Below are 25228 nucleotides of genomic sequence, written 5' to 3'. Positions count from 1 at the left end.
TGGAGGGTTGCGGTCAGTGGAATGCGAAAAGGGGGCAAGGCATACCGGCTACCTCATCAGACAGGTACTCAATTTAAATGCCTTAAAGCTTCTGTTATTTTGTTCCATGCTAGTTCAAAAGATAACTTTTTTTTTAAATTTAAAAAAATACACATGCACTCATTTTAAGCGCTCCGAGTCGCCAGCCCGCGTAAAGGGCGCTATATAAATGCAAGTTATTGGTTTTTTTTATATAAATTAACTGTCTCGGAAGAGAGAGAAAAAAAAAAACTTGTAACGCTACCAGAAAAACAGCGCTATCTACAGCTACCGAAATCTGATGTCTTCGTCACCAAAATGAACCTTTTAAACGGGGGAGAAATTAGACAGAAGCATGGGAAGATTCAGAGAGGACTGCAAGAATGTTCCCAGATTTACAGCTTTGCATGTTTTGGTTCAGTCTATTTCAGATTTCGCCAGCCTCTCTCTCTTCTGGACTTGCTGTATTTAATTCTGATTTCCCATTTGTACTCTCATGTCTCTTCTCTGAAGCACTCTTCTCCTTGCGATCTTTCTCCTTTGATTTTTCCCTGAGAGAACGATCCCGTGAAGACCTTAAAAACAAAAAAATTTAAAATAAACCCCCAAGTATTGTAGCTTCCCCTGATGGCTCAGTGGGTAAACGCACACCTGGTGCACAACTGAGCCATGCAAATCAAGCAGGTTAGCTGGTCTAAGCCAGCGTGTAGTAGGGATGCTACCATTGGCTTGTGTCTCTTGGCGATTGGTGGGTGGGGAGGGGGGGCCAAAAGAAAAAGATGACCTTCCCCTCAATCTCAGTCCACTGATTAATAATAATCCTTGCATTTGACATAGCGCCTTATCACGTCTTTGGGACGTCCCAAAGCGCTTCACAGAATATACTGTAAAGAGAATTGACTATATTTTGTGGGTGAAACGCGGCAGCCAATTGTGCACAGCAGCGTCCCACAAACAGGCATGGACTGAGTGACAAAATTATTTATTTTTTGAAGGAATTATTATCCCCGGAAAAGCGATTTGTCAATCGACCAATGACCGGGTTCCCACTTACTGCTGGGTAAACAGAGGCGTGTGTGTAGAGTAAGGAAGCTTGCCTAATGTTTCGTTTCGCCCTGCCCGGGAATCGAACCCGGGTCCTCTTCCTTGCGAGACGATTGCTCTAACCACTAAGCCCAGGACTCCGCAATAAATAAATGAACCTTGAAAATTAACTTCTATCTGGGCTCAAAAATGGAGAATTGGCTTCTGGCACTTATGGAGCCATACCCTACTGCCTCCGGGACGGAGAAGAAAAGGAAAATTGAAGAAGAAGCATGCAACGATTGATTTTTCTTTCCCAAACAAAACAAAATTACAGTGAGTGAATCAAAGTTGTACGTCATCAAGTTTGAATTCAAGAAAACCAATATTAAATGTAACAAGATGCAGTGTGGCATATTGATTGATTGATTGATTGATTGATTTGCCCTGAGTGTTTTCAGATAATTAACCTAAAGGGCAAATAGTTTAGAAACGGGGAAGGAGTAGGGATTTGTGATTAGGGATGGGTGCCTCATTGGAGGAGCAAACACCAACACAAGATAACATAGCCTCCCACTACGTCACACATTTCCATGGATTCCTGCTCCATACTCTTTGCGCAAAATGTTCTTGCCGAATTCACCCGATTTAATGTTATAAAATGATGCCACACGTCAAATGTGCACAATTTCTCAAGATCAACGTCATCAATTTCCATCAGGCTTTTCGAGACTTCAACTCAGTTAGCTCAAAATCTCTTCAACAAAAAAAAACAGGAGCTTCCACAGAATTTGGATTCATGAAACTCGTCATTTGGTCTACACCCTCTCAAGGTCAATGACTCCTTCTCTACAATATGGTCACCAATACTGCTCCAACTCCACTTTTAGATTCATCAACAATTCATTCGATATTCCTTTCTATACAAGTGTAATTTGTTGTTGTTTCTAGACCGTCACCAAATCATGTAAATAGAACACATCATGCATTATATATTTTTGAAAAACTTACATAAATATATAGAAGTACATCCCATATTAACTTTAGAATATCCAACTTAACTATAGTCCAGATCGAAGTGTTTCCATTTATGACTAAGTACCTTTGCTTTCCTGCTTGTAAGCCAAGTTATTTGACTTTTCATTTCATATCTCTCTACCTTAGCTGTTAATCTCGAGCTCTCAAATGCATTTTAAAAATGTTAAGTATAGAACGTCCACACAATTCCACATGTCTACCAGTTCAGCAATATTTCTGAAACATTCCAGATACTGAATAAGTGGGAAGGTTGTTACAAGATAGCATTGACTGGAATGAAAACTGTGATGTTTATTATGGGGTAAAGAGAACTTACATTGAAAATATTGTGGTCAAAGTGATCTTGTTATGAAAGCAGTCTATAAACAGCAGCCATTAAAAATCATTTGGTGTTCTCCCTGCCCCACCACCCCCTCTTTTTAAAAAACATCACTGATTCCTGAAGAGCAGTAAATGTCCTTCACACCCATGCCATCCATTCACTCATTTAACTCCAACATAAGGCACAGAAGAAACACTACATGAATATATTGACAAGTCTGAGATTTGAAATATGTTGTAGATCCTATGGGAAGAAGTCAGATACATTCTATGTATATCAAGACTGACATTCTACAGAGAGAAGAGATTGTTCATGTGAACTGGTACTCATCACATCTCCTCTTTGCTTATTTTGCTTACGGCCAGCTCAATCTACTCCTTTCCTTTGCAATTTGTTTCAATGTCCATTTGTGGGTTTATCATGATTTTCTATGATTTTGTTCCTCATTCAGAATAACAACTTCTGAATGAAATGAAACTGGAAAGGGGAAAAAGCACACCCGAGTACTCCCTTTGTATTATCTTAATAGGTTTGATAAATAATAATAATTACCATTATTAATACTTATTCATATAAGTATATATATTCATAATATTCATATAATAATAATTAATATTATTAGAAAAATTGTATCTCAACTTTGTGTCTGATTTTTGTCTACCTATTTGCCTAATTGCATTTACCATTGAACTGGATGGTTAGGAATATGCCACACCAAAATGCAAAAAAGGAGTTGAAACTGGATGTATATTATGACAATATTTATTTATAAATTACACTGAGATTACAGTTTTGCTAATTTCACTTTAAGTGATTTCTGAAGATCTGTGAATACATTAAAAGTATGGATCAACAGGTAATTTGAAAACCTCATGGGCAAAATTATATTGATGATGATGGTTATCTGTCCAACTAAGAATTCCAAGTTACTTTTGCAGGCAAATTGATGATTACTTGACAAAACTAACCGAGATTTCGTACAAAGTGACTGGCTTCACCATTACCGCACAGGTAATCAGTTTGCAGTTTGGAAAACTGAATAGAAGTGATGTTTGCAGATTTGCCAGTCAAGTACAGCATTTGCCAGTCAAATACAGTTGCTCAGAAACAAAGCTTCAAAACCTAACTACAACAGCAGCTCCAACTATAGTTAATTTGATTTTGAGATGGAATTTTAGACAGTTTTACCCATAAAGCAATGTATTTCTACAGTTACATTTCTTGCAGTCATGGTTAAAATAAACGCTTAAAATGCGGATGATGATAAAGAATTAAACTCCTCTCTCTATCAACCACAATAGGAAAAGGAAGGAGGTTAAAAGAGTATTTTACAATTCCAGGAGTTCAGGAAGCACACCTGGAGACTGCAAGAACCACAGCTGCTGAACACAATGCATTAAACATTATTCAGAGGATCACCCTAAACTGGTAGATCGCTCAAATTAAAATCAAGAAAAACTATTTTATTGATATTTTACAAATTAAACCAATCTTCAGGACGACCCATGCACAGACTCTTCCTGGCGTCAGTATCGACAAAACGATGAGAAGCCAGACGTGAATCTGAATCACACCAGCACGTGACTGTGCAGGTTACGGGTCAGTTACAAAAAAGGGATTACAAACCACTTTTTTCTTAACAGTAAAATTGCTACCAAAGTGGCTTACAGAGGAATGAATGTCCACGAATTTGGCTTTATTACAAAAGCTTCAGCAAAGTCTTACTTATGTTTTGAACTCCGTTCCCTGCTTTTGTCTCTTGAACTGCGGCGATGACCTCTGCTGCGGCTTCGTGAGCGGGATCTGTGCCTCCGACGCCTGTCTCTTTCTCTGGATCTCGACCTTGATTTACGTCGTTCGTGAGCAGGAGAACCCGAGTGTTTTCGCCTGCGATCTCTTGATCTTGACCTGTGAATGTTTACAAGCATTAATCTGGAGTCAACTGACTTGTGTGTATATATAGTAATAATCCTGGCATTTGATACAGCACCTTATCACATCTTCAAGATGTGTCAAAGCGCTTCACAAAATACACTGTAAAGTGAACTGACTGTGGGCGAAATGCATCAGCCAATTGTGCACAGCTGTGTCCTACAATCGTTGATTAATATGTAATAAAGCTGAATTAATATGGGGGTAAGGAGAGAAAAATAGTTGGTAGTCTAATATATACAATCAAGTTTGTAATGAGGTTAAGAATACTGTAATAACTTGGATTTATATGGGGCCTTCCACATAAAAAGTCTTGAAAAGCATTAAAGAGGACTGTGCAGAACTAAAGTAAACATTGAATAAACAATCACTCAGATCAAGCAATAAAAGCAGTTGATTAGCCAGAAAGCTCTACAGTGCGTTTGAGTTGCAGGACTATCTCTCATTTGATTCACCCACAAATAACTTGAGAACAGCTCTTCATGCTTAAGTTATTTTGGTTGTCATTGCCTTTTTAGTCAAAGAAGAATATGTGGCAGTAAGTAGAACGGGACAAATATGGGGCAGGAGTTAAATATAAAACTGATATGTATCTCTACCAGAAATTTGTCAAATCCATAAACATTTTCTCTACCGCCCCCCACCCAACATAATATTAGTTTTGCAACTCTAAACTTTCTTGAAGCAAGTAACACCAGGACACCAAGTAAATGGAGACACAGGGTAACAAAAATAAACCCCATTCCATTAAGACATTTTTTCTTCTACACAAAGCAGCATGATCACTGACTACATATTTACTGATCATGCTATAATAGCTTCATGAGATAAGTAGAAAATGAAGAAATCTCTGGCTTGCAAGGCAGGAAAATGCAATTCACCAAAACCAGCACAGCATGTAAAGACTTGGTTTCGCTTACTTAAAAATACTGTTTCGAATCTGTAACATTCTAAGCAGTTTTACTGTACAATGAAAGAAAAACATACCTCTTGCGATCCTTACTTCGTGATCTGGACCTGTAAAAATTATGTTTACGAAGTTATTTACATACAAGAACAACACTTTGCATTTATAGTGTCCTACAAATAGGATAACGTCTCAGAGCATTTACATATAAGCACACTCTATGACACACAGTCTATCTATGCATTACAATATTGCATTTGTATTGCGTCTTTCATGTCGGAGGGATGTCCCAAGGCGCTGAGAATGCAGATGGGAGTTTACAGAGTCTCCTGTCTGAAGGTGCCAAATAGTTCAGCACTATTATAAATGTTAGTTATAGTTGCTGAGATTCGAAAGCAAGCTTTAATCCTGTGATGCTCCAACAACCCACTAAAATATATATACTTGCAGCAGGTATCTCGTGCATGGCATGGTCCAACTAATGACCAATTTTTTCTGCAGAATCTTTGGCCAGGATATTGGTAGAAACTCCGTTCTCTTTAACGTGCACTCGATTGGTTCAACATTTCACCCAAAGTATGGTACTTCAGACAATGCAATGCTTTGAACTGAAATGACACCCGAACGATGAGCAGTTTCCTAAAGTAGGTTTGAACCTATAACCCAGTGGCAAGAGTGCTACCGACTGAGCTAAATCGATATCCAATTAATCCAAATAACCTTACTTCCTCCTCATCCTCTCTTCTCGTTCCCTATCTTCTCTCCGTTTCAAACGTTCTTGGTTTCTCTTTTCTTGTTTCTCTGCAACAATTCTCTGTAATTGAGAGTAAGGGAACAAATGTACATCAATTAATATTCATATTAAAAATCACACAATAAATTAATCTAGAATTAACAATCCTAAAGTGCTGAAAATGGTACACTATCATGTTAAAATGTGGAGTCCTGTAGCTCAGTGGTTAGAGCACTCGCTTTGCAAGCGAGAGACCTGGGTTCAATTCCAGGCAGAGCGAAACCTTGGGCACATTTCCTTACTCCACAGAGCCTAATAATAATCCCTCAAAAAAAAACAATAAATTGGTCATTTCAATCCACGACTGTTTGTGTGGACACTGCTGTGCGCAATTGGCTGCCATGTTTCGCCCACAAATATACAGTCAATTCACTCTACAGCATAGTCTGTGAAGCACTTTGAAACGTCTAGAAGATGTGAAAAGCGCTATATCAGATGCAAGGATTATTATTATTATATTAAAATAACCCTTTTTGACTTTATTATTTAAACTGATTCACAATGCAATGTGGTTAGAACAAATCTGTTGCTAAGTGATATTTCAACATTGATGAAAATAGATTTCAGGTGAATATTTTGCTCCTTAAATGACAGTACCTTCAAGTGGTCCAGTTTCTCACGGATTTGGATAAATCCCAAATGTAATTTGCCTCCAAAATGATCAGCAAGACGACGATCATTGTCGTGAAGACCCAGGTATGCCGAACAAACTTCACAGACACGCAACTTCTGTTGCTGGAAACTGGAAGCTGGCATTGAGTTCCTGTATTCATCCTGCAGAGAACGGAATACTTCATAGTCACAAATGGATCAAGTAGGGAAGTTAGAAGAAATTTCTTTACACAAGAGTAGTGGGAAAGTGGCACATGCTGTTCTTGAGGCAAATAACATAAATATATTTAAGGGGAAGCTCGATAGGTAAATGAGGGAGAAAGGAATAGAAGGTTGTGCTTGAAGGCTTAATTGAGGAAGGGCAGGAGGAGGCTCATGTGGAGTGTAAACAGTGGCATTGACCAGTTGGGCCGAATGGCCTGTTTCTGTGCTGTATATTCTAATGTATTTATGAAAATAAGTAACTTTTTAATGATTCTTAAGAATCACTCGAGAATTTTTACAGATAAGAAGCTCAGGTTCAATTCCGGTTGAGTTGGCTTCAGACTATGATGGAAGAAATTTTCTCTGCTATGTGTGCCCTGCAAGCTTCACATGCCCACGCAATTTTCCAGTCATTTGGAAAGAAAGGTCACAGCTCTTTTACACTGGAAATGCATACATTTTAAATTAATATTTAACACTGCTCTCTTAAGCAAAAACAGTATTAGTATTAAATTGCGATTTTTCCCAGTAATGAAACTAAAATTATGTTCAGCTAAGTTGGCTTTTCATTTGTAATCAGAATGGCACTGGAGCTTCCAAACTCTACTTGAGCTCCACAACTTCAATTGATCAATTAATATTGTGCCACACAGGCACTGGAGTAACTTAAAAACTCTGGATTTTTGCCTCAACAGAAGCCTGTATTTTTGGGACTACAATTTAGAAAAACATTTCTAAGCCTCAGTGTGGCAGACTGAGGGAGATTCCTTTCTCGGCGTGCTAATAATCTTAGAAGCTTTCAGCTCGTGGACTGTGACACAAACTAAACACCTAATTTACAGTATAACACTTCAATGAAAAATCATACATCAATTTGTCGTTGCATACCCATTTTTCAAAGCTTTCTTTTTTGTGCATTATGATATTTCAGTAATTTAAGCAAGCTCCCCCAATTTATTTAATGGTTCTCATCGACAACCCTGCGAAAATAAATGTCCTGGTTTATGCAAAAGAGCTGAATAACATAATCAATTTGGAAATACAGTACGTACTTCTGCTTCCCTTTTCTTTGTGCGCACTCTTTCTACTTCCATCATGACCTTTTGCGATTCTTCCACATTTCCTTCAGCTCCAAGTTGTTCAGCTTTAGCCAACAGCTTTCCTATTTCTTCATTAAGTTCATGTACCTTCTCTGCCTTCAAAAATAATTAAAATATTAGAGTTGCAAAACATTTCAGTTTACTACTGCAATACCAAAGGTAGATAATCTCATGTAAAAATGTTGGTTTCACCTTAATTTTTAAAAAAAATCAAACAAAGTGAACATGAGGAGGCTTAATGCTGAAGTTACCATCATGCCGTTGGAAAACCCAGATAGGTTAGAAAACAGCAACTTCCTTCAAATTACACAATGAATGCAAAATAATCAAGTCCCACACAAAGTCAATTTGGAATACAGGTTGCAAGTTGCACAGGTCCACTTCACTTCAGAGGACACACACTAAGCAGAAGAAGCTAATCATCTTGTAGTTTATCGTGGCGTGTCAGAGCTTATAATTGTAGTGCAACACCTAACAAAAAGGATTCCTTTTTGATAAGACATAAGTCTTATAAGTGATAAGACATCAGTTTTCAAAGGTTGAATATAAAGTTCTAAAGTGAACTAAAATCAAGTAAAGTATAACAATATATCAATATACCTTGGCTGCAACTTCAGCACTGATTTCTTCCTGAGTTTCTGCTAGGCGTTTCTTGGCAATTTCTGTTCTTCTATCACAGTCAGCAATAAAACTTTCAAGATGTTCCATTGCCTGGAATATGAAAAAAAAAACCCTCGTAAGTACAGTAAAATCAAAATAAGTTGCAATAGTTTGGATATTTTATCACACAGGCCGCTTTAGCCTAATGCATAATACAGATCTTATAAATACAAAGATTCTACATTGAAGATAATGAAATAATAATCAATTATGCATCAACATCCTTTTGTTTGATTTGTGGATGTAGTTCCCCCCCAAAAAAATACTTTTGAGTTCAAAGGGAATGGGTACAACTGTATACAACCCAAAAGATATCTGTCACCCAGTTAGTCCTCCATTCTTATAATCCAAGTGAATATGCATTTAACGAAATTGTCAGTATTTTATCGTTTCAGTTTACTGCAGTAATTACAAAAATACAAAATAGATTTGTTTTTAAACTTACATCCAATTCAAAGAATAAATCTCTCTCCTTTGCAGCAATTTCATAATCAGCTCTCAATGCAAGGTCATGAATCTTCGTACATTCTCCCAGGTCCATTCGCTGTTGGACAGAGTTTTAAATGTCATTATAATGGTGAACTGAAAATTCAATGCAGATACAATTTCTATGCATATAGCAAGTTGTTACATAATGAACATGACATCAATTTTTGCTCATCAGTTACCATTCTATATTCTCTTCACCAGTTCCAAAAACTTACGAAACTACCATTGCATTTCTTAAGGCTGCTCAAACTTACCATCTTTACTCACAAATATTGCAAAATACAATGTTCACAGATAGCTAACATTTAAGATACCTTCACAATTATGAGTATGCAAGGAACTCTACCCGTGGGCGTTGTGTGGTTGGCTCTTGAAAACTATTTTAAAATGTTCTTGGACAGTCTTTTGGATTGCAGAAGAACGTTTAAGGAACGGTTTCTGAGCACACGCCAGATCATGTTATACCGCCTCATTAAACTGCAGTATTGCAAATAGGTGTATTTCTGAACCAGCACAATTTGCATTACTCAACCCTAATTTATAATGTGAAAATTGCACCGATCACCACGAGAAGTGCACTATAAAACTGCTGAACAGTATTAAATAAGTAATTATTATTACTATACATAAGTAATCATCATGACATATCAAGCGAGTCCAATTGAACATTTTGACATTTTGTCTTGGACCACAAACAATAGCTTTGATAGGTAAGCTAAACAGTTTGCGTAGTTTTGTGTTCTGCTCCCAAATACAAACTCACAAGTTCACTGCTGCCCAACGGTTGGACTCAAATGTTCTCTGCGGAACCTCTGAATGGAGTGGCACATGAAAACCAGGGATGAACAAAAACTGTCTAAACTTGCCAAAAATTAAACCACCTGGACAATTCAAGAGTACTCTATTGAAATTGTGAAGTTCAGAGCTCGGACATGGAGGACTACCTAAACAGCCTGAAAGAGGAGCAAACCAGAGATTTATCTAGAATCTTTCAATCACTTTATATTGTTTGTATTTGCCTCAAGTAGAAAAACAACAACAACAACAACAACAAGATTCCATTTATTGAGCGCCTTTCACGTCGGGAGGACGTCCCAAGGCGCTGTGGAGTCCTGTAGCTCAGTGGTTAGAGTACTCGCCTTGCAAGTGAGAGACCTGAGTTCAATTCCAGGCAGGTCAGGGCGAAACCTTGGGCAAGTTTCCTTACTCCACACAGAGCCTAATAATAATCCCTCCAAAACCAAAAACAACAATAAATTGGTCATTTTCAATCTACGACTGTTTGTGGGACATTGCTGTGTGCAATTGGCTGCCGCGTTCGCCCACAAATATACAGTCAATTCACTTTACAGTGTGTTCTGTGAAGCGCTTTGGGACGTCCTCCCGACGTGAAAAGCGCTATATCAAATGCAAGAAAAGGATGATCAAAACTGCTTACCGTTCCAGAAAGAATATCATGAGGACAGCAACCAAGAAGATGACTCTTGCAAACTCGATCATCTGAGAATTTCACACGTTGTCGTGTTGCATCTCCTGAAACAAGGCAGTTTAAAATTGATGAACTTGGAAACAAACACGACTGGTTTTGAGTAAAATGACTTATCACCAGGCAGCCAACTTACTGGACTAATGTTTCCTTGCATATTATACTGACTATTCTACATCTTTACTGCAGAACAAACATTACCCTCCATATAACATGCACAGCAGACACTATTATACCTCAGGATATGCATCCTTCTTAAAATCTCAGTCCAACAGATTATACTTTAAATAGGCTACACCAAAAAAATGCAACAGTTTAAACATTACTGTCAAAATTAGAAGTTACTTGAGGCATGGTAAAAGTACTTTTATTTCTTAAATAAATGATGGTCATGGTCTGTTTTTACCAACAGCACATGACAACATCCAACACTTTCAGAAACAAAAGACAGGTTAAGAATTGAATACACACTGCTGAACGTCCAAATGATGCCGCGGCATTTTCAACCTTTGCGCCTCATCTGCAGAGATTTTCTTTTACTCGCTGTAGGAAATTTAAAAGGGGAAAGTTTTCTGGGCCTCGACTGTAGTAAGGTTGTTACAGAACTTATACATTAAAAAAATAAAGGCAAAGTGTGAATGGTATGCAACAATTTAACACTACTTTGCGTATATGACTAAAGTATGTGTGATACTTACATATCATTCCTCTAGACTTTGCAAACATCCAAATACTATCGTAGTGTTTCCCATTGAATGCAATTTATATTTAGACTAAACTATGCTGTTTGCATTAATTACTTCTGAAAAGCAAACACTTCTTTTGATATTCATAACAGCTTTAAAAATTATTCATGACTCACGGCTCGATGAACATGAGGCTTTTCTGCAACTCCCTTGCAGATTGATGTAGGCAGGCAAAGATACATTGAACCTTTATAAATAAAACAAGGGGCCAAAATTGTTCAGTTTGTATGAAAAGAGATATGGGAAGCAAATTCAAATGCAACTAAATAAAACACAACTGATTTTCCTGTAAGAAAATAGAAGCTTCACTCAAACCATAAATCTGCATGGAATTACGAAAAAAAAATATCTCAAGCAACAGCATTGAAGTATTATCTATTGATTGTTCACGTATTTTATTTAAAAATAACACTAAATCAGAGACACTGCCCCGCGTGAAGGATGCTACATAAATGCAAGCTGTTATTGCTATAAATAGAGGACAAAAGCTTGTCAAAGGATGAACAAGCTAGCAGGTTCCAATAATTTCCTGAAATATGGGATATGCAATTTCAAAATATATAAAGCATCATTGTTGCCTTATACCCATTTACAATTGTCCATTACCCTATTGGTAAAACACAGTAATTTTTTTGGAAGAAAATTAATTCTATTTCAAATGTAACTGCCTAACTTCAATGTTCACCAAGGTTTGATTTTGATTCAACCTTGATAAATAATGTTCAATAAGTTTAAACTGTAACATTAAAAGTCGAGTATTGCAGCCTACTATGGTCTTAAAAATGTAATAATTAACATTTTCCGCAAAACTAAATACAACTCAGCTATAACAGCAAAAATAAATCAACAGTACCCAAGTGTGCTAGCACTGAGAAAGGTCAAGTCTAAAATCTGGTATTAAAAGAGATGGAAACAAAGAATGCACTGAAAAGAAATTTCCCCACCTGCAAACTGAGATCTGCCTCACTCACTTTTGAGTTTTAAATAGTTTCTTCCAAAGGAGATCTTAACAAGGGGTGCCCAAGTGATTAAGAATCATTGATGCTACAGAATTATCACAGATGCAAAACTACAAGTTTTATTATTTTATTCTCACTACTTCGAGACATTATTTTATAGATTATTCTGCTCCCCCTCCAAGGAAAATGTTCTGAAGATCAATGCACTAAGGGGGGGAGGGATTTTCAAACTGGCTACAATGCATTTCTTCAATCTCTAAAGGGATTACTTGAATAAATGATGGAACACTTGTTTCTGGCTTTGCCTGTCTAACAAGTGAAAATACAAGACATGGGTGGAAATTGTTGCACAGAAGTGATCTTTCTCACACCCAATTAACAAAACATTTATTATGTTACACATGTCAACATAATACATCCACCCATCTGATATACTCTAATCAACTCGTCTAATATGCATAATGTATTAAATCTATGCAATTAGATGGATTGTAAAATAGATTCCATTCTGGACAAATGTTTCTTTCACAGTCAGTGTATGGGAATTGTGACATTCCAAAACCAATATTAATAAATACTGTATTATGCTAGGGCAGCCCTGGTTAACTAAGATGTTAAGTATATGATGTGATAGCAAGCTTAGTCCATTAGACATAGATAGATACAAATACTTTACACTGAACCACCCGTCCTTTACTCACAATTTACCTGACATTGAAATTTTACTTCAATTCGACTGTCTCAAGTGCTAACTGTAGGTCACTGAATGTTCAAGTAGGAAATGCTTGTGCTCGATTATGTGTGCTGTTCTGGGGAGCAAATATTACTCGAGAGCACACGAAATGTGTTACTGTAAGCGTGCTTCCCCCGAGTAGTATTACCTGTTTAATTGATCAAAACCACCGATTTAGATGAGGAACAACTTAACTCTGTGCAGAATGGAGAGGAATTTAGATCCACAAAACTGGAAGAGATGCACATACATCCGCTAATCGCCCTACTACCCCTGTCACCAAACTGCCTCCTTGATTTAGGTGTTATGAGGTGGTGGCTCACTCTTTTACCACTCACAGTGTGTGTGTGTGCACTGCCCACCGAAACAAGAGTGACAACGAGGAGACAGTGTACCACTCTGGGCCTATCCTGTACACATGGCCCCTTCCCCCATCTCTCTCTCTCACCCCCCCCTCCCCCTCATACATTGAGCTATAAGTTATAGCCCCCACATTGCAATTGAGGGTCCATCTTTCTAGTGCAAGCGAAGAAGATACACGTTGGGTACTGTTGTAAATCCCCCCCACCTCCTACCTCTCTCTCTCTCTCTTTCTTTCTCTCTCTTTCTGGGGCAAAGGCCTGGACGTGTGTGTGTGTGTGTTTTTTAAAGAAATAGCGAGTTGTTTTTTTTAAAAAAAACACCAATAATAATAAACTTCATTCGGGAGGAGGGGTGGGGGGGGGGGAGGAAAGAGGGAAAACAAAACTACTCCACTATAGCAAATAGGAGGGGGGGAGGGGAGAATGGGAAGATATAGAGGGGTGGTAGAGGGAAAATAGAAGGGTTGGTGGAGGAAATAGAGGGGTTAGAGGGGGTGGGGGGGATAGAGGGATGGTTGGGGGGATAGAGGGATGATGGTGGGGGGGGAAATAGGAGGGTGGTGGGGGGGGATAGAGGGAGGGTGGTGGGGGGGGATAGAGGGAGGGTGGTGGGGGGGGGATAGAGGGAGGGTGGTGGTGGGGGGGGGATAGAGGGAGGGTGGTGGGGGGGGGATAGAGGGAGGGTGGTGGGGGGGGGGAGGGTGGTGGGGGGGGGATAGAGGGAGGGTGGTGGGGGGGGGGGGGTGGGGGGGGGGATAGAGGAGGGTGGTGGGGGGGGGATAGAGGAGGGTGGTGGGGGGGGGGATAGAGGGAGGGTGGTGGGGGGGGATAGAGGGAGGGTGGTGGGGGGGATAGAGGGGGGTGGTGGGGGGATAGAGGGAGGGTGGTGGGGGGGATAGAGGGAGGGTGGGGTGGGGGGGTGGGGGGGGGCGGGGGATAGAGGGGGGGGTAGAGAGGTGGGGGGAGAATAGAGGGATGGTGGGGGGGGGGGGGGAACAACACGCGCAAGTATCTCCAGCTCGCTTACCGTCCCTAGATGTGCCCATTAACTGGTCCAGCATCGCTCTCATTTGAGCCTGAGCAGACATTTTATTCAAATGGGTTTCGATCTTCTTCGCCGCCTCTCACCACCATAAGGCACATAAAAGGCGCACACACGCACACACACACACACGCGCGCCGGGAACTAAACGGCTTCGAGAGGACAAGCCACAACCCCGGCCAGGCGCAGGAGGGCGGAGAAGAAAAACAAATCAGTCATAACCCTGCGAGGCCTCGTTAGCGCCTCTTCTTCTGTAATACCGGCCCGGCCTCCCCCTTCCTCCCACACGACGAACGCGGGAGGATGGGAAGAGCTTGTGGGTGAGTGCGCGAGTGTGTGTGTGTGTGTGTGTGAGAGAGAGGGAAGCGCGGCGCACGCCGGTCCTTGTAGTTCGCGCGCCCACGGCGCTCCCTGTTGCCGGGGGGGCCGCCGGACTACAGTTCCCAGGGGGGACGGCAGCGCTGCGCTGGCGGGCAGGGAAGCGCATGCGCACTTCTTCACCCCACTCCCCGCTTCGGCTCGGTCTCTCTCTCGCGCTCTCGCCCCCGCGCGGCGGCCGGAAGTGACGCGGCGGCGGCGGCGTTTGGCGGTTGACGCTCGCGATCGGTCGGGCAGCTCGCGAGGGCGGGAGGCGCCGCGACCCCCCCCCCCCACCACCACCACCCCCCCCCGTCCCGGGGGCTGATTTGTGTGAGGATTTTTGTTTTAAAATTTAAATTTGAATGGCGTTGAATTGGGCTCTTGATTGCAACTGTCTCCTCTTTCTGTTCTGGGAAATGCTGCCGATAACGTCGTCCCCCTCCCCCATCCCCCCCCATCCCCCACCCCCCCCTCCCCCATCCCCCCCCTCCCCCATCCCCCCCCCACCTCCCTCCCTGTTACTGTCTGTCTCCACACACCCCCCCTCCCCCTCCCCCTCCCCTCCCCCCTCCCGCGTAAAAAATAATCATCATCATCGTAATAATAATCGCAGCGCCTTATCACGTCTTCGAGGCGTCTCAAAGAAGCGCTTCGGCCGGGATCTACCGTCGAGCGTAGTGACTGTACTTTGTGGCGGATGGCGGCGGCGGGTGGGGGTGGGGGGGGGGGACCAAACCCGGTGCTGCTCTGGCGACGTGACGCCTCCTCGACTTGTCCGTTTGTGTGGGTTTCCTCCCTTTCGTACGGGACCCCGGACCCGGCGTCCTTCACGGTTGCGGGCGGTGCGGTGGTGGGGGGTGGTGGGGGGGGGTGGGAGAGGGGAGCGGGTTCCGAAGTGCTTGACAGCGCTGGAGTCCGACCCCCGAGATGTCGATTGGTAGCACTCAAATCTCTTGCCGCTGGTGGGCGGGTGGGTTCAAGCCCGGCTCTCCGAGCTCACGGTCTCGGCTGCCGCCTCAGTGCAGTTGGGGGGGGGGGGGGGCAAGAGAGACGGCATCCTTTGGATGAGACATTAAACCGAGGTCCCCCCCTTACCGCCCCCACCCCCCCACCCCACCTCTCCGGTTACCTGTCCAGGTGGATTTTAGAGAATCCCGCGCCCCCGGTGTCCGGGCCGACGACACCACCCCCGTCCCAGCCCCAGCCCCAGCCCCGCAGATAACATTGTGCGTTGGCTTCGTGAGGCTGTTTGTGGGATGTTGCTGTGTGCAAATCGGCTGCCGCGTTTGCCTACGAACCACAGTCCGTACTCCTGCTGTGTCTCAACAGTAAAATCGTTTGAGGTGTTGCGATAAGGGGCTATAACGAGTGCGAGGATTATCATGCGTATGTAGAATTATTATCAATTTTGTTTGTTCAAGTAAACCCAGACGGTTTTAGTTCAGCTTTACAAATTTGTTTGGGAAGTGACACTGAGCTGTTACGAATGTGACATTAGACTTGCTGATTGTTACTTTTTATGGTCCTGTATTTTGGGGCTCTGGTTTTATGCAGTTTATTCCAGCAATTGTTTTTGTTCTGGAACTATTTATATCCTACAAAAGCTCTTTGTATTGATAAAAGAGAAACGGCATATAGTGGAAAGAACCAGTTTCAGAAATATGTGATTTATTTTTACGCAGAGAGCATTCCTCATAGGTGGAGGCTTTGTGCGTGATACTTTATATCAAACAGTTATTTAAATTTTTTGCAGGGAGAAAACTTTGGCTGAGGAGAAGTGTTGCTTGAAGGAAAACTAATTTCTGGATTTTGAACGATTTAACCCCCACTGTGGTGCAGGATAGGAACATGACAGAAAACAAAGACTTGGATGCAGAGATAAATACTCTGAGGAATGAAGAGGTCAGAAAACAAGATTTGATTGATATTTCCAAGAGAAAGAAAATCAGTTTCAAGAATCTGACAAGATTTAGGCAGCTTTCGCGATGGAGAACTGCTGCCTTGTTTTTGGTTTTATTTATATGTCTCGTCGTGGTGTTTGCATTTTCCTTCATCATTCCTTGTCCGGTGAGGCCTGTGTCACAAAGGACATGGAACACTAAATTTGAAGATGCAGGTAGGAATAACAGATAGTTGCACTGGCATTGCGTTTATAAAATGTGATATAAAGGACAATGTTTTATCAGTAATAATACATATTTTTTTTAAATTACTGTTCAGTTTTACATAGATATTTTTTAGCTGTATTGCATTCGAGCATTCATAATATATTTGAAATGCAGAACAATGCCCAGGAAACTGCAAGTTAATAAAGCAGAAGAAATTACATTAAGAGACAACATTGAGCAAATGCATCATGTTTGTGTTGATTCTTTTGTTGCAGTAACCTATCCCCTTATTACCCTGTGGGATGTGAACAAAGACAAAGTTACAGACGTGCTGTTTGCATTTAAAGATATGAACAGCAGTAATATTAATGGATTGTGTATTACTGAAGGTAAGGGATTATTTTAATAATTGAGGAACACTTATTGTTTGTATTAGTACAGTATTCAAAATTCGCAATACCCGACACTGCAGTTCAAGTATTGTCTTGCATAACATTTGTACTAGATCATCATTGTTGCAGGTAAACTCTACAAAATCTTTAAAATAAAAACAAAAGCAGTGACTTTTCTCTGCAGTATTAAGACAGCAGCTACAGTTGAAAGTCCAGTAAGTAGCCTTAGTTGTAGTGCATCCAACTTTACGTTTTCCACAGAAAGCTACTGCCCTGTCTCTTTGAAGGTTAAAGGATGTAAGTGGGAGGGCATTTTAATGTAACAATTCAACTGATCATAAATATATAGATCAATGTTAAGAGAAAACAGAATGTCGATATCAAATAACTTTAATAGAGAAGGTAATTAACTCTATGGAGAAATATAATCACAATTGTAAGTGGCCAATTGTTGAACAACACAAAGTTGTTTGGAGGAGAGTAGAATGTTATAGGTAGCTTGCTAGATTTCTATTCTATTTGACAATGTGGAGAAGTAAGTTTGTAGGTAAGATTCAAGTTTCCTTTAGAATTTTCTCTGAAGAAATGTAAAATCAATTCCTTTAATCTAGATCTTTAATTTTTTGCGCTTTGTTTTGAAAAACATTGTAAATGCTTCCCCCACTACGCTCACTCTCTTGTTGCCTCAAAATCTTGGGATCAGTGAAATAGATGCCCACAATTTGTGTTAATATATCTAACATTTATTTCTAATTACTATATGAAATTTTCACAAAGCTCTTTGATTTCTGGGTTAAATGTGTAGTATTTGAATTCTTCACAGGTTAGTGGCAGTGAACACGGTTGGATAGCAGCAGTTAAATATGTTATTGCACACATGCAGCGAATGTGGAATTTATTACTTCAATGTAGTATTTCAGTCTGACTTGCAATTTATTAGAGATAATGAATACAGTCTTTCTGCAGAATATAATAATAAGTCAGTAATAGTTAATCTGGTTGTGAAGAGGATAGGTTTAACTTGTGTAATAATGATGGATAGCTTTAATTTCTATCCTAATGCTGCACCAGAGGGGACCCAGTACGGGAAACGCCCTCTGTTAGTGTAAGGTTTCTGTGGTCTGGACGAAAGAATTTAGTGTCTGGAAAAAAGCTTACCATACCCCTGGTATGCAAAATAATATTGGTGCTCATCATCTTCAAGGTAAGAAATGTTTCTTTCCTGTACTAAAGTTCCTTTGTATAGCAGTGTTATTCTGTGTAAAGTCATTTTCTTTTCCTTTGCTTTTTCAGGCCTTTCATTTCCCTGTGCATCTGTGGCTGTCCTCTCAGGAACAAATGGGAGCCTCCTATGGCAGAGAGGTTTGGAAGAGGATATTCAGCATGTGCAATGTGGGATAGAAAAGCTGGGTGGGGAAGAAGAGTCTTCTGGATGCCTGATCATTGGACAACTGCAGCTAATTACTGCAGTTGATTCTTATACTGGTATGTATTTGTCCGAGAGCATATGTATCATTCATATTGTTATCCGGATGACCGATGAAGACATAAGATATCAGTATAGCCTGTTTTCTATGGAATAGTACCTCAGCACCTTCAGAGTGAGTGAAGGGGAGGAGGGAAAGGAAGAAATAGAGACAAACAAAAGGGTAGGACAAACACTTAACTAATTACAAGTTTTCTGCTTTTATCATTTCAGCAATGATTGATGACATTGTTTGAAAAAAATGAGCAGTTTGTTAAATTGTTCAATTTGTGTTTACGGCGCATTAACTTTTTTTAAAAAGTATAAAAAATATCATTTATTTTCATATCAAATTTAAAATCCTCTTGTTAAATTCATTAACTATACTCCAAAAATAATGTAACATAGCCAGATTTTTCTATAAAAACATGCTTATTAATGGAATGGTTCATACTGTGAATCAGTACCAATCTTCGAGTTTTGAATTTTATAAGCCAATTCTTATGTGAAAGTTTGTTTTGTAATGTATTTTGATTCTCAATGCATTGAAATGCAGTACATATTATTAATTTGTTCTGGGAAAAAGTTTGTGGTATTTTCTGTTAAAGTATTGTTATTGAATTGTGGTTATCTATAATTTTGTATGCATTATATTTAAGGAGAAACATTGTGGAAACTGAATATGAGTTTTGCTACTAGCGTCTCGGTGATGGGCCCTGCGTTGATACTTCCAGATTTGGATGGTGATGATGTTGAGGACTTTCTGATCTTTTTTAGATCCCATCAACAGGTAATAATAATACAGTACTTGATATTGTCAATGACTCAAAGTTCTTCATAGGATTTACTCCACAGTGATTGTCTTTTGTAAGATAGATTGTAACTGGCAGATAGTGCAAGGGAACAGTGCAAATGCTTTTGTCGTGATATTTTAGAACACTTCAGGTGCAAGTATTCTTTGAACTTTCCAATAAACTTTTTTATATTTATTTTGACTATGGTTTTTCAAAACTTCCTAAAACATTAAGTTTAACAGTCATGAAATGGAGCAAACATTGTTTTTTGCAGTCTTAGTTTTGTATCATTGTATTTACAGCAGTATAATTTCCAGGTAATCTTATTTACTGTCTTTAAATATTTTCTTTGCTCTTTTATCTCCATCAATCCAATGCCAGCATCATATGGCAGAAAGCTTCAGCTGAAGATATTTGGTATATGCAATTTGTGTAGAAAACTGGGTGGGGCTTCGTCCATGTAGTAAGTGATGATAATAATAATAATGATTATTAAAAGTGATGTAATGAAAGGTTATTGATTCACAACACATTGTGGTCTGCATTTTTTTTAAAAAAAACTTTGTGTTTTGTTTCAGGTGGGATCTGTGATGGAACTTATCCTCTTGCTCTTGTCTGGCAGGAGTGGTAATCCTATTGGTCAACTGGTTCACCACAACACTTCTCAAGGCTTTGTACACTTCAGTCCACTGGTTCACATTACCAACACTGGAGTTTACTATGTTCTTTTTATTCAAGTTAAGTAGCATTTACTGAGCAACTTTTAAATATACTTATTTTCTCCTAGGTTTACTCTCTTATACTTTCAACCTATTCTTCACAAATTATAGGAACTGTTCAAGGAATGGCACTAAGAGATCTTTATGCAAAGGCAACTGGAACACAGCCTCAGGGGTCCAACCTAAATCAAGGATTACTTAAATCAGATCCTGAGTGGGAGAAAATGACTGATCAGGATTCCAGACAGATAGAAATATACAGGTCAGTCTCATTCTGGCTGGAATTTGGCTTGTATTGGTATTCATTATAGAATCTAATGGAAAACATTTTTATTCAAAAATTGTAAACACTTCAATTCACAACAATTTAGTCATATTTCAAGAGCCAATTGTATTATGTGAAAGGAAGCAAAGATTTTGTGTATTAGTCTTGATAGCTAAAATAAAGATTAAATTAGGAAATTATCGTAATAGTTAGAATCGGTACGTTTCTGGCCAGCAAGATTGAGCACAGAAACTATTGTAATCCACGATCTTCAAAATGAATGTCTCTTATTTCTCTCAATTCTGGCAGATCCCGGACCGCTCATTATCTGCAGCGTGTGCATGTCTTGGGAAATAATGCTGGGAAGCTGTTGATCAGCACCAGTAACATGATTGAGCTTCTGGATGGACAAAACTTACAAACCATTTGGAGCCGTAATACAACTCAGATTAGATGGTATATTTTCCTTTCGTCTAATTGTATATATAGGGCAGTAATGCCTGTTTGTATAAAAATCGTGTAAATGCTTACTGATAACTGAAATGAGGATTTATAATAAGATTAGCTAATTAATATAACATCATTGTGTGTAGTTTGGATTGTCATTTTTTGTGTTTGTACATCACATTTGTGTCCAACTTAGTCATAAAGAGGGAAATGAGTAGATTTTAATCACTATCTTAAAAATGGAGGGAACATTATTTAATGAATCATTTTGTAAAAACCTTTATTTTGTCAGTCCTCCTGTACCTGGCTACTTTAACAACGATGGAGTTTTTGATTTTCTGATTGAAGATGTCATTGAAAAGGACAGAAAGAAGGTATGATATCGTGAAGATATTGGCATTATGTCATTTAACTATTCTGTTTGAATTGGACAAGCAGCCAATGTACCATATATAGAAAATAGCCCTTCTAAACCATTGAAATGAAAAAAAAACAATTTGACTTGATTACAGGTAAGCAACGATTGAGGTAAAATTTGGAAAAAATTTTTTTAATGGAAGTGCTTCTTTATATTGATGAATAACGAAATGTCTGTGTTGATAATGCCTTTTCTCTAGGTAATTATCGTGGACGGAAATAGTGGGAAGACTCTGTGGGAGGTGGAATTGATGTTCAGTGAAAACAGCCCCCAAGCTTCCTCAGTCAACACAATGTCTAGGTCAACCTTTCTTTTCTGGGGTGAACTTGCAACAGAAACCAACTCTTCAGTAAGTTTGATGCAACTCGGGTGTTCTTAAAGTATATTGCGAATTGAGCATGGAAATACTGTACTACTGAAAAATATATTTTTAAAACAAATTCCATGTCTTGATTTAATGTGGCCCCATTGATGTATTTTATATTAATATTGTTCAAAACTTTATGTACAAATTCTGGCTGGAGAGTTCTTGTTCAAACCTGCATCTAAATGTGTCCTTTTAATCTATTGTATTTTGTATTTCTGAAAATCACTGCTCCACATTGTGCTACAATGCTTGTTAGTGCTTTTGCTTGCAGCAGCATAATATCCAATTACATACTTTTCCTTTCTCTCCTTAAAAAAGGGATGACATGCATGACTGCTATTCTACTTGTTTTTATTTTGTTTTCCAGGTGATAGCAGATTTTACTCTGAAAAAGCAGTATTTGTATATGGTTCATCCATCACATCCAAGCATCATCCTGGAGCTAAGTAACAGCACCGAGAATGTAGTTGCTTTTACGAGTAAGTTCATTGCTTTAATCATGTGTAAAATCACCTTCCAGCCATGTTACTCAGACAAAGTAGAATTATTGATGTATGTCCCTAGGAACAGATGCCTAAGATTTTACATATATTTTGTTGCAGCTGCCTTATTTGAACGAAGCAGACATGCCTGTAATGTTCTGCTGAAGGGGCAATCTGTAGGGAGTGAACCAGGAACTGTGTCGATCACCAAGCAAAAATTGAAAGAAGCTATCAATTTAAGTACTGTTCGACGCCTAAAGGGGAACGACGACTTCAGTGATGAAGAAATTAAGCAGTACTTCTATAGAATGAGATATAGTAGCTAATAGCAAATGTTTAATAAGGCAAAATTGATGAACTTTTGAGTGAATGATTTAGGGTGAATGAATAGAAAAAAAAACTTTTCTTGCCAGAGTTCTTGTTTTGATTCATTACTCAACTAAAGACACCAGCTTGTAACTGTACCAATACCAAATACCGTTGTAGTTTAAGAATGGTTTAAAATAATGTTCCTTTTCTAAAGAATCTCACTTCAATTGTTAATTTTTATTTGGACCGTTTGCAAAATGTTGATATAAAATAGTACAACGGCTTTGCATTATAAAATTGATTGTTCTGTTTCAAGGAAGAAAATAATTCTGGAACATTTCAATACCGTAATCCATCATTAAAGTTACAAAGTGGGTGAATCTATTGATATTGACATCACTATTTAAGATTGGCTCTGTGCGATTGCAGTGGCCTATCAGGCAGATTTCTTATATATTTCTAAAGTTCTATTTAGTTTGATTGTAGTACTGTACATAGTTTGTGCAATTTGAATATTGCAGAATATGTGGTCACTTCTGAGATTAATTGCGTGGTTGCCTTTCTGAGAGTTCTTACATTAACCCACGGCTGTGACTTTAAACAGCGAACCGAATCTGGGTGGAGATTGATTATTGCAGTTATTGATTGCATCAGAAAGTCAATCTAAAGATTATACAACGCTAACTACATTCATTTTTAATATTAACTTGCAGTACATTTTCAATTTTTCTATTTTTTATTTGAAATGTGCATCCAACTCTTAAGTTTTTTTTTCCCGGAAACACAAATCGATTCTTGTTTTGCAGTGACATTAAGTAAGTTTTGTTAATTATGATTTTTATATGAATTCCTGCTGGCTGGTTCCAATAAAAGCCGAGGGCAAATTAGCATGGCCATCCCAAGTCTTCCCCACCCCTTTTTCAGGTCCTCCTTTTAAGTGGTTTAAATCTTATGTAATGTCATGTATATACAGTAACCAAAATCTTGACACAGGTGGTTATGTAGTAGTCAACAAACATGTTCAGGTGATTTTTAAGCAAATTTTCAGCTTTTAGTCAAACGCAAAGGTGCTATTTGCATAGCTAGTTGGAATATGGTATGTTCATAGATTAGATCTGCTGAATCAGCTGAATAACGCTGTGCTTTCTATTAGACTACAAAAGCTGGTCATTAAATGTACATTACTATAATAAACAAGTTATATTCAAGCAATGGCTTGATAGTTTACTAATTACAAGAGCTTGAGCAGAAACTCCTACTTTCAGCAGGTTATGTTATAGCAGGTGGATTGACCAGCACTGTACATCTTATTTAGAATTTGACACTGCTGAGAATTTTCCTATATAGCAGGAAAAAAACTTTTTTTCCAGAGTTAATACATAATTTTGTACAGCGGTTTTCAAGTCAAGAGCATGTATCAAAGTGCTTCACAGTATATACTGTAAAGTGGAGTGATTGTATTTTGTGGGTGAACAGTTATTGCTAAATTTGAATTTAATATATTAAACTTAATATAAATAGAAATGATCCCATTAGTAAAAAAATACTTTAGACATTGGTGAACCCAACCAGAATATTTTTCATTTCTGGAACTTTGAATACTTATGGAATGATCAGGAAACAGCTGCTCATTCACTAATTTTCAATATCAAACATTTGCTGGGTAAAATATTAAAATAGATTTCAATTTGATTTGCTTGGAATTAAACCGTATTTTATTTAAGTATTGCTAATTGGATCTTATACGAATGCTGAATATAGATGCAGAATGTAATATTTTGGAGAAAATAATTCAGAGAAGAAACGAGTTGATGCTACTGCAGATGCCAAAAATATTCTCTCAATGGGGAACAGAGAATAGCAATTACTATGGTTGTTATAACCGCAGTGTTCAATTATATTGTTTTTGATGCTACGAGGTGTCAACAATCAACTGTTTTCAATCAATAATAACTTCATAAAATAATACTTGCATTTGATATAGCATCTTTGAGATGTCTTCAAAATAAGAGATACAACAACAAAATGACATTTGTACAGCGCCTTTCACTTCGGAAGGATGTCCCGAGGTGCTGGTGTTTCATCACCCGAGGTGGGAGAAGGGATCAGGGATGGTGGTGGGTGTGGGGTGGTAGGAAGGTGCCCGAAGGCACTGTCGAAGAGGAGGGTCTTGAGATGGGTTTTGAACGAGGCAAAGGAGGGGGTGAGGCGGAGGAACTGTGGGCTGGAGTTCCAGCGGGTGGGGGCAAAGTGACAGAAGGCCACCCGTCAATGGTAGGGTGGGTGAGGCAATTAGTTCGGGTGTGTGTACCCATAGTGTACTGTATTCAATATATTGCAGTTTAAGTCGATAAATTTCAATACGTCGCCGTAACTTAAAAATTAAATATATGTGCCCGAAAACTTAAGGAATCGGGAAATCGGGTGGTTACTATTTAGGAGACTTGGTTATCGATTGTTAACCTAAATTTTGAGACTCATGTCTTCCTTATTTTGCACTTTTTCAAACTTTATAACAGACAGACGTACTACACTGATGTTTTATTGTTTACATATGAAATGTAAAATGCAATGTAAGGTTCATTGTTGATACTTGATCCATAATAAATATTTCTGATTAATCTGTCAACACAGACCTGTTTTTTTTGATATATTGAGAAACTCCAGCCAACATCA

General features: G+C 39.0%; 2 protein-coding genes across 3 annotated transcripts; one reads left to right on the top strand and one right to left on the bottom strand.

Moving 5' to 3' along the window:
- Window positions 1-242: 242 nt before the first annotated feature.
- luc7l (LUC7-like (S. cerevisiae)) lies at window positions 243-14736 on the bottom strand. The gene is made up of 10 exons (XM_007908406.2): window positions 14412-14736; window positions 10537-10631; window positions 9055-9153; window positions 8550-8660; window positions 7902-8045; window positions 6631-6807; window positions 5966-6054; window positions 5321-5350; window positions 4127-4309; window positions 243-593 (listed from the first exon to the last, which is right to left on the bottom strand). Exons 1-10 carry the CDS (start codon window positions 14470-14472, stop codon window positions 446-448), a joined length of 1137 nt encoding a protein of 378 aa, XP_007906597.1. The 5' UTR covers window positions 14473-14736; the 3' UTR covers window positions 243-445.
- A 355-nt stretch (window positions 14737-15091) lies between these two features.
- On the top strand, window positions 15092-25181 carry fam234a (family with sequence similarity 234 member A). 2 transcript variants are annotated; one of them, XM_042341273.1, is made up of 12 exons: window positions 15092-15116; window positions 16540-16902; window positions 17170-17283; window positions 18580-18771; window positions 19411-19541; window positions 20124-20283; window positions 20376-20526; window positions 20839-20985; window positions 21269-21350; window positions 21594-21743; window positions 22129-22240; window positions 22364-25181. In XM_042341273.1, the coding sequence occupies exons 2-12, from the start codon at window positions 16635-16637 to the stop codon at window positions 22567-22569; spliced, it is 1713 nt and encodes a 570-aa protein (XP_042197207.1). In that variant the 5' UTR covers window positions 15092-15116; window positions 16540-16634; the 3' UTR covers window positions 22570-25181. The 2 variants fall into 2 exon arrangements, with proteins under 2 accessions (XP_042197207.1, XP_007906599.1); XM_007908408.2 differs by lacking the exon at window positions 15092-15116 and having other exon boundaries at window positions 16637-16688.
- The last annotated feature ends 47 nt before the right edge of the window (window positions 25182-25228 follow it).

The sequence above is a fragment of the Callorhinchus milii genome, unplaced genomic scaffold (assembly GCF_018977255.1).
Source record: "Callorhinchus milii isolate IMCB2004 unplaced genomic scaffold, IMCB_Cmil_1.0 Scaffold16, whole genome shotgun sequence".
Taxonomy (NCBI): Eukaryota; Metazoa; Chordata; class Chondrichthyes; order Chimaeriformes; family Callorhinchidae; genus Callorhinchus; species Callorhinchus milii.
The sequence above is the reverse complement of the archived record's forward strand: the minus strand, read 5'-3'. Positions and strand labels throughout refer to the sequence as shown.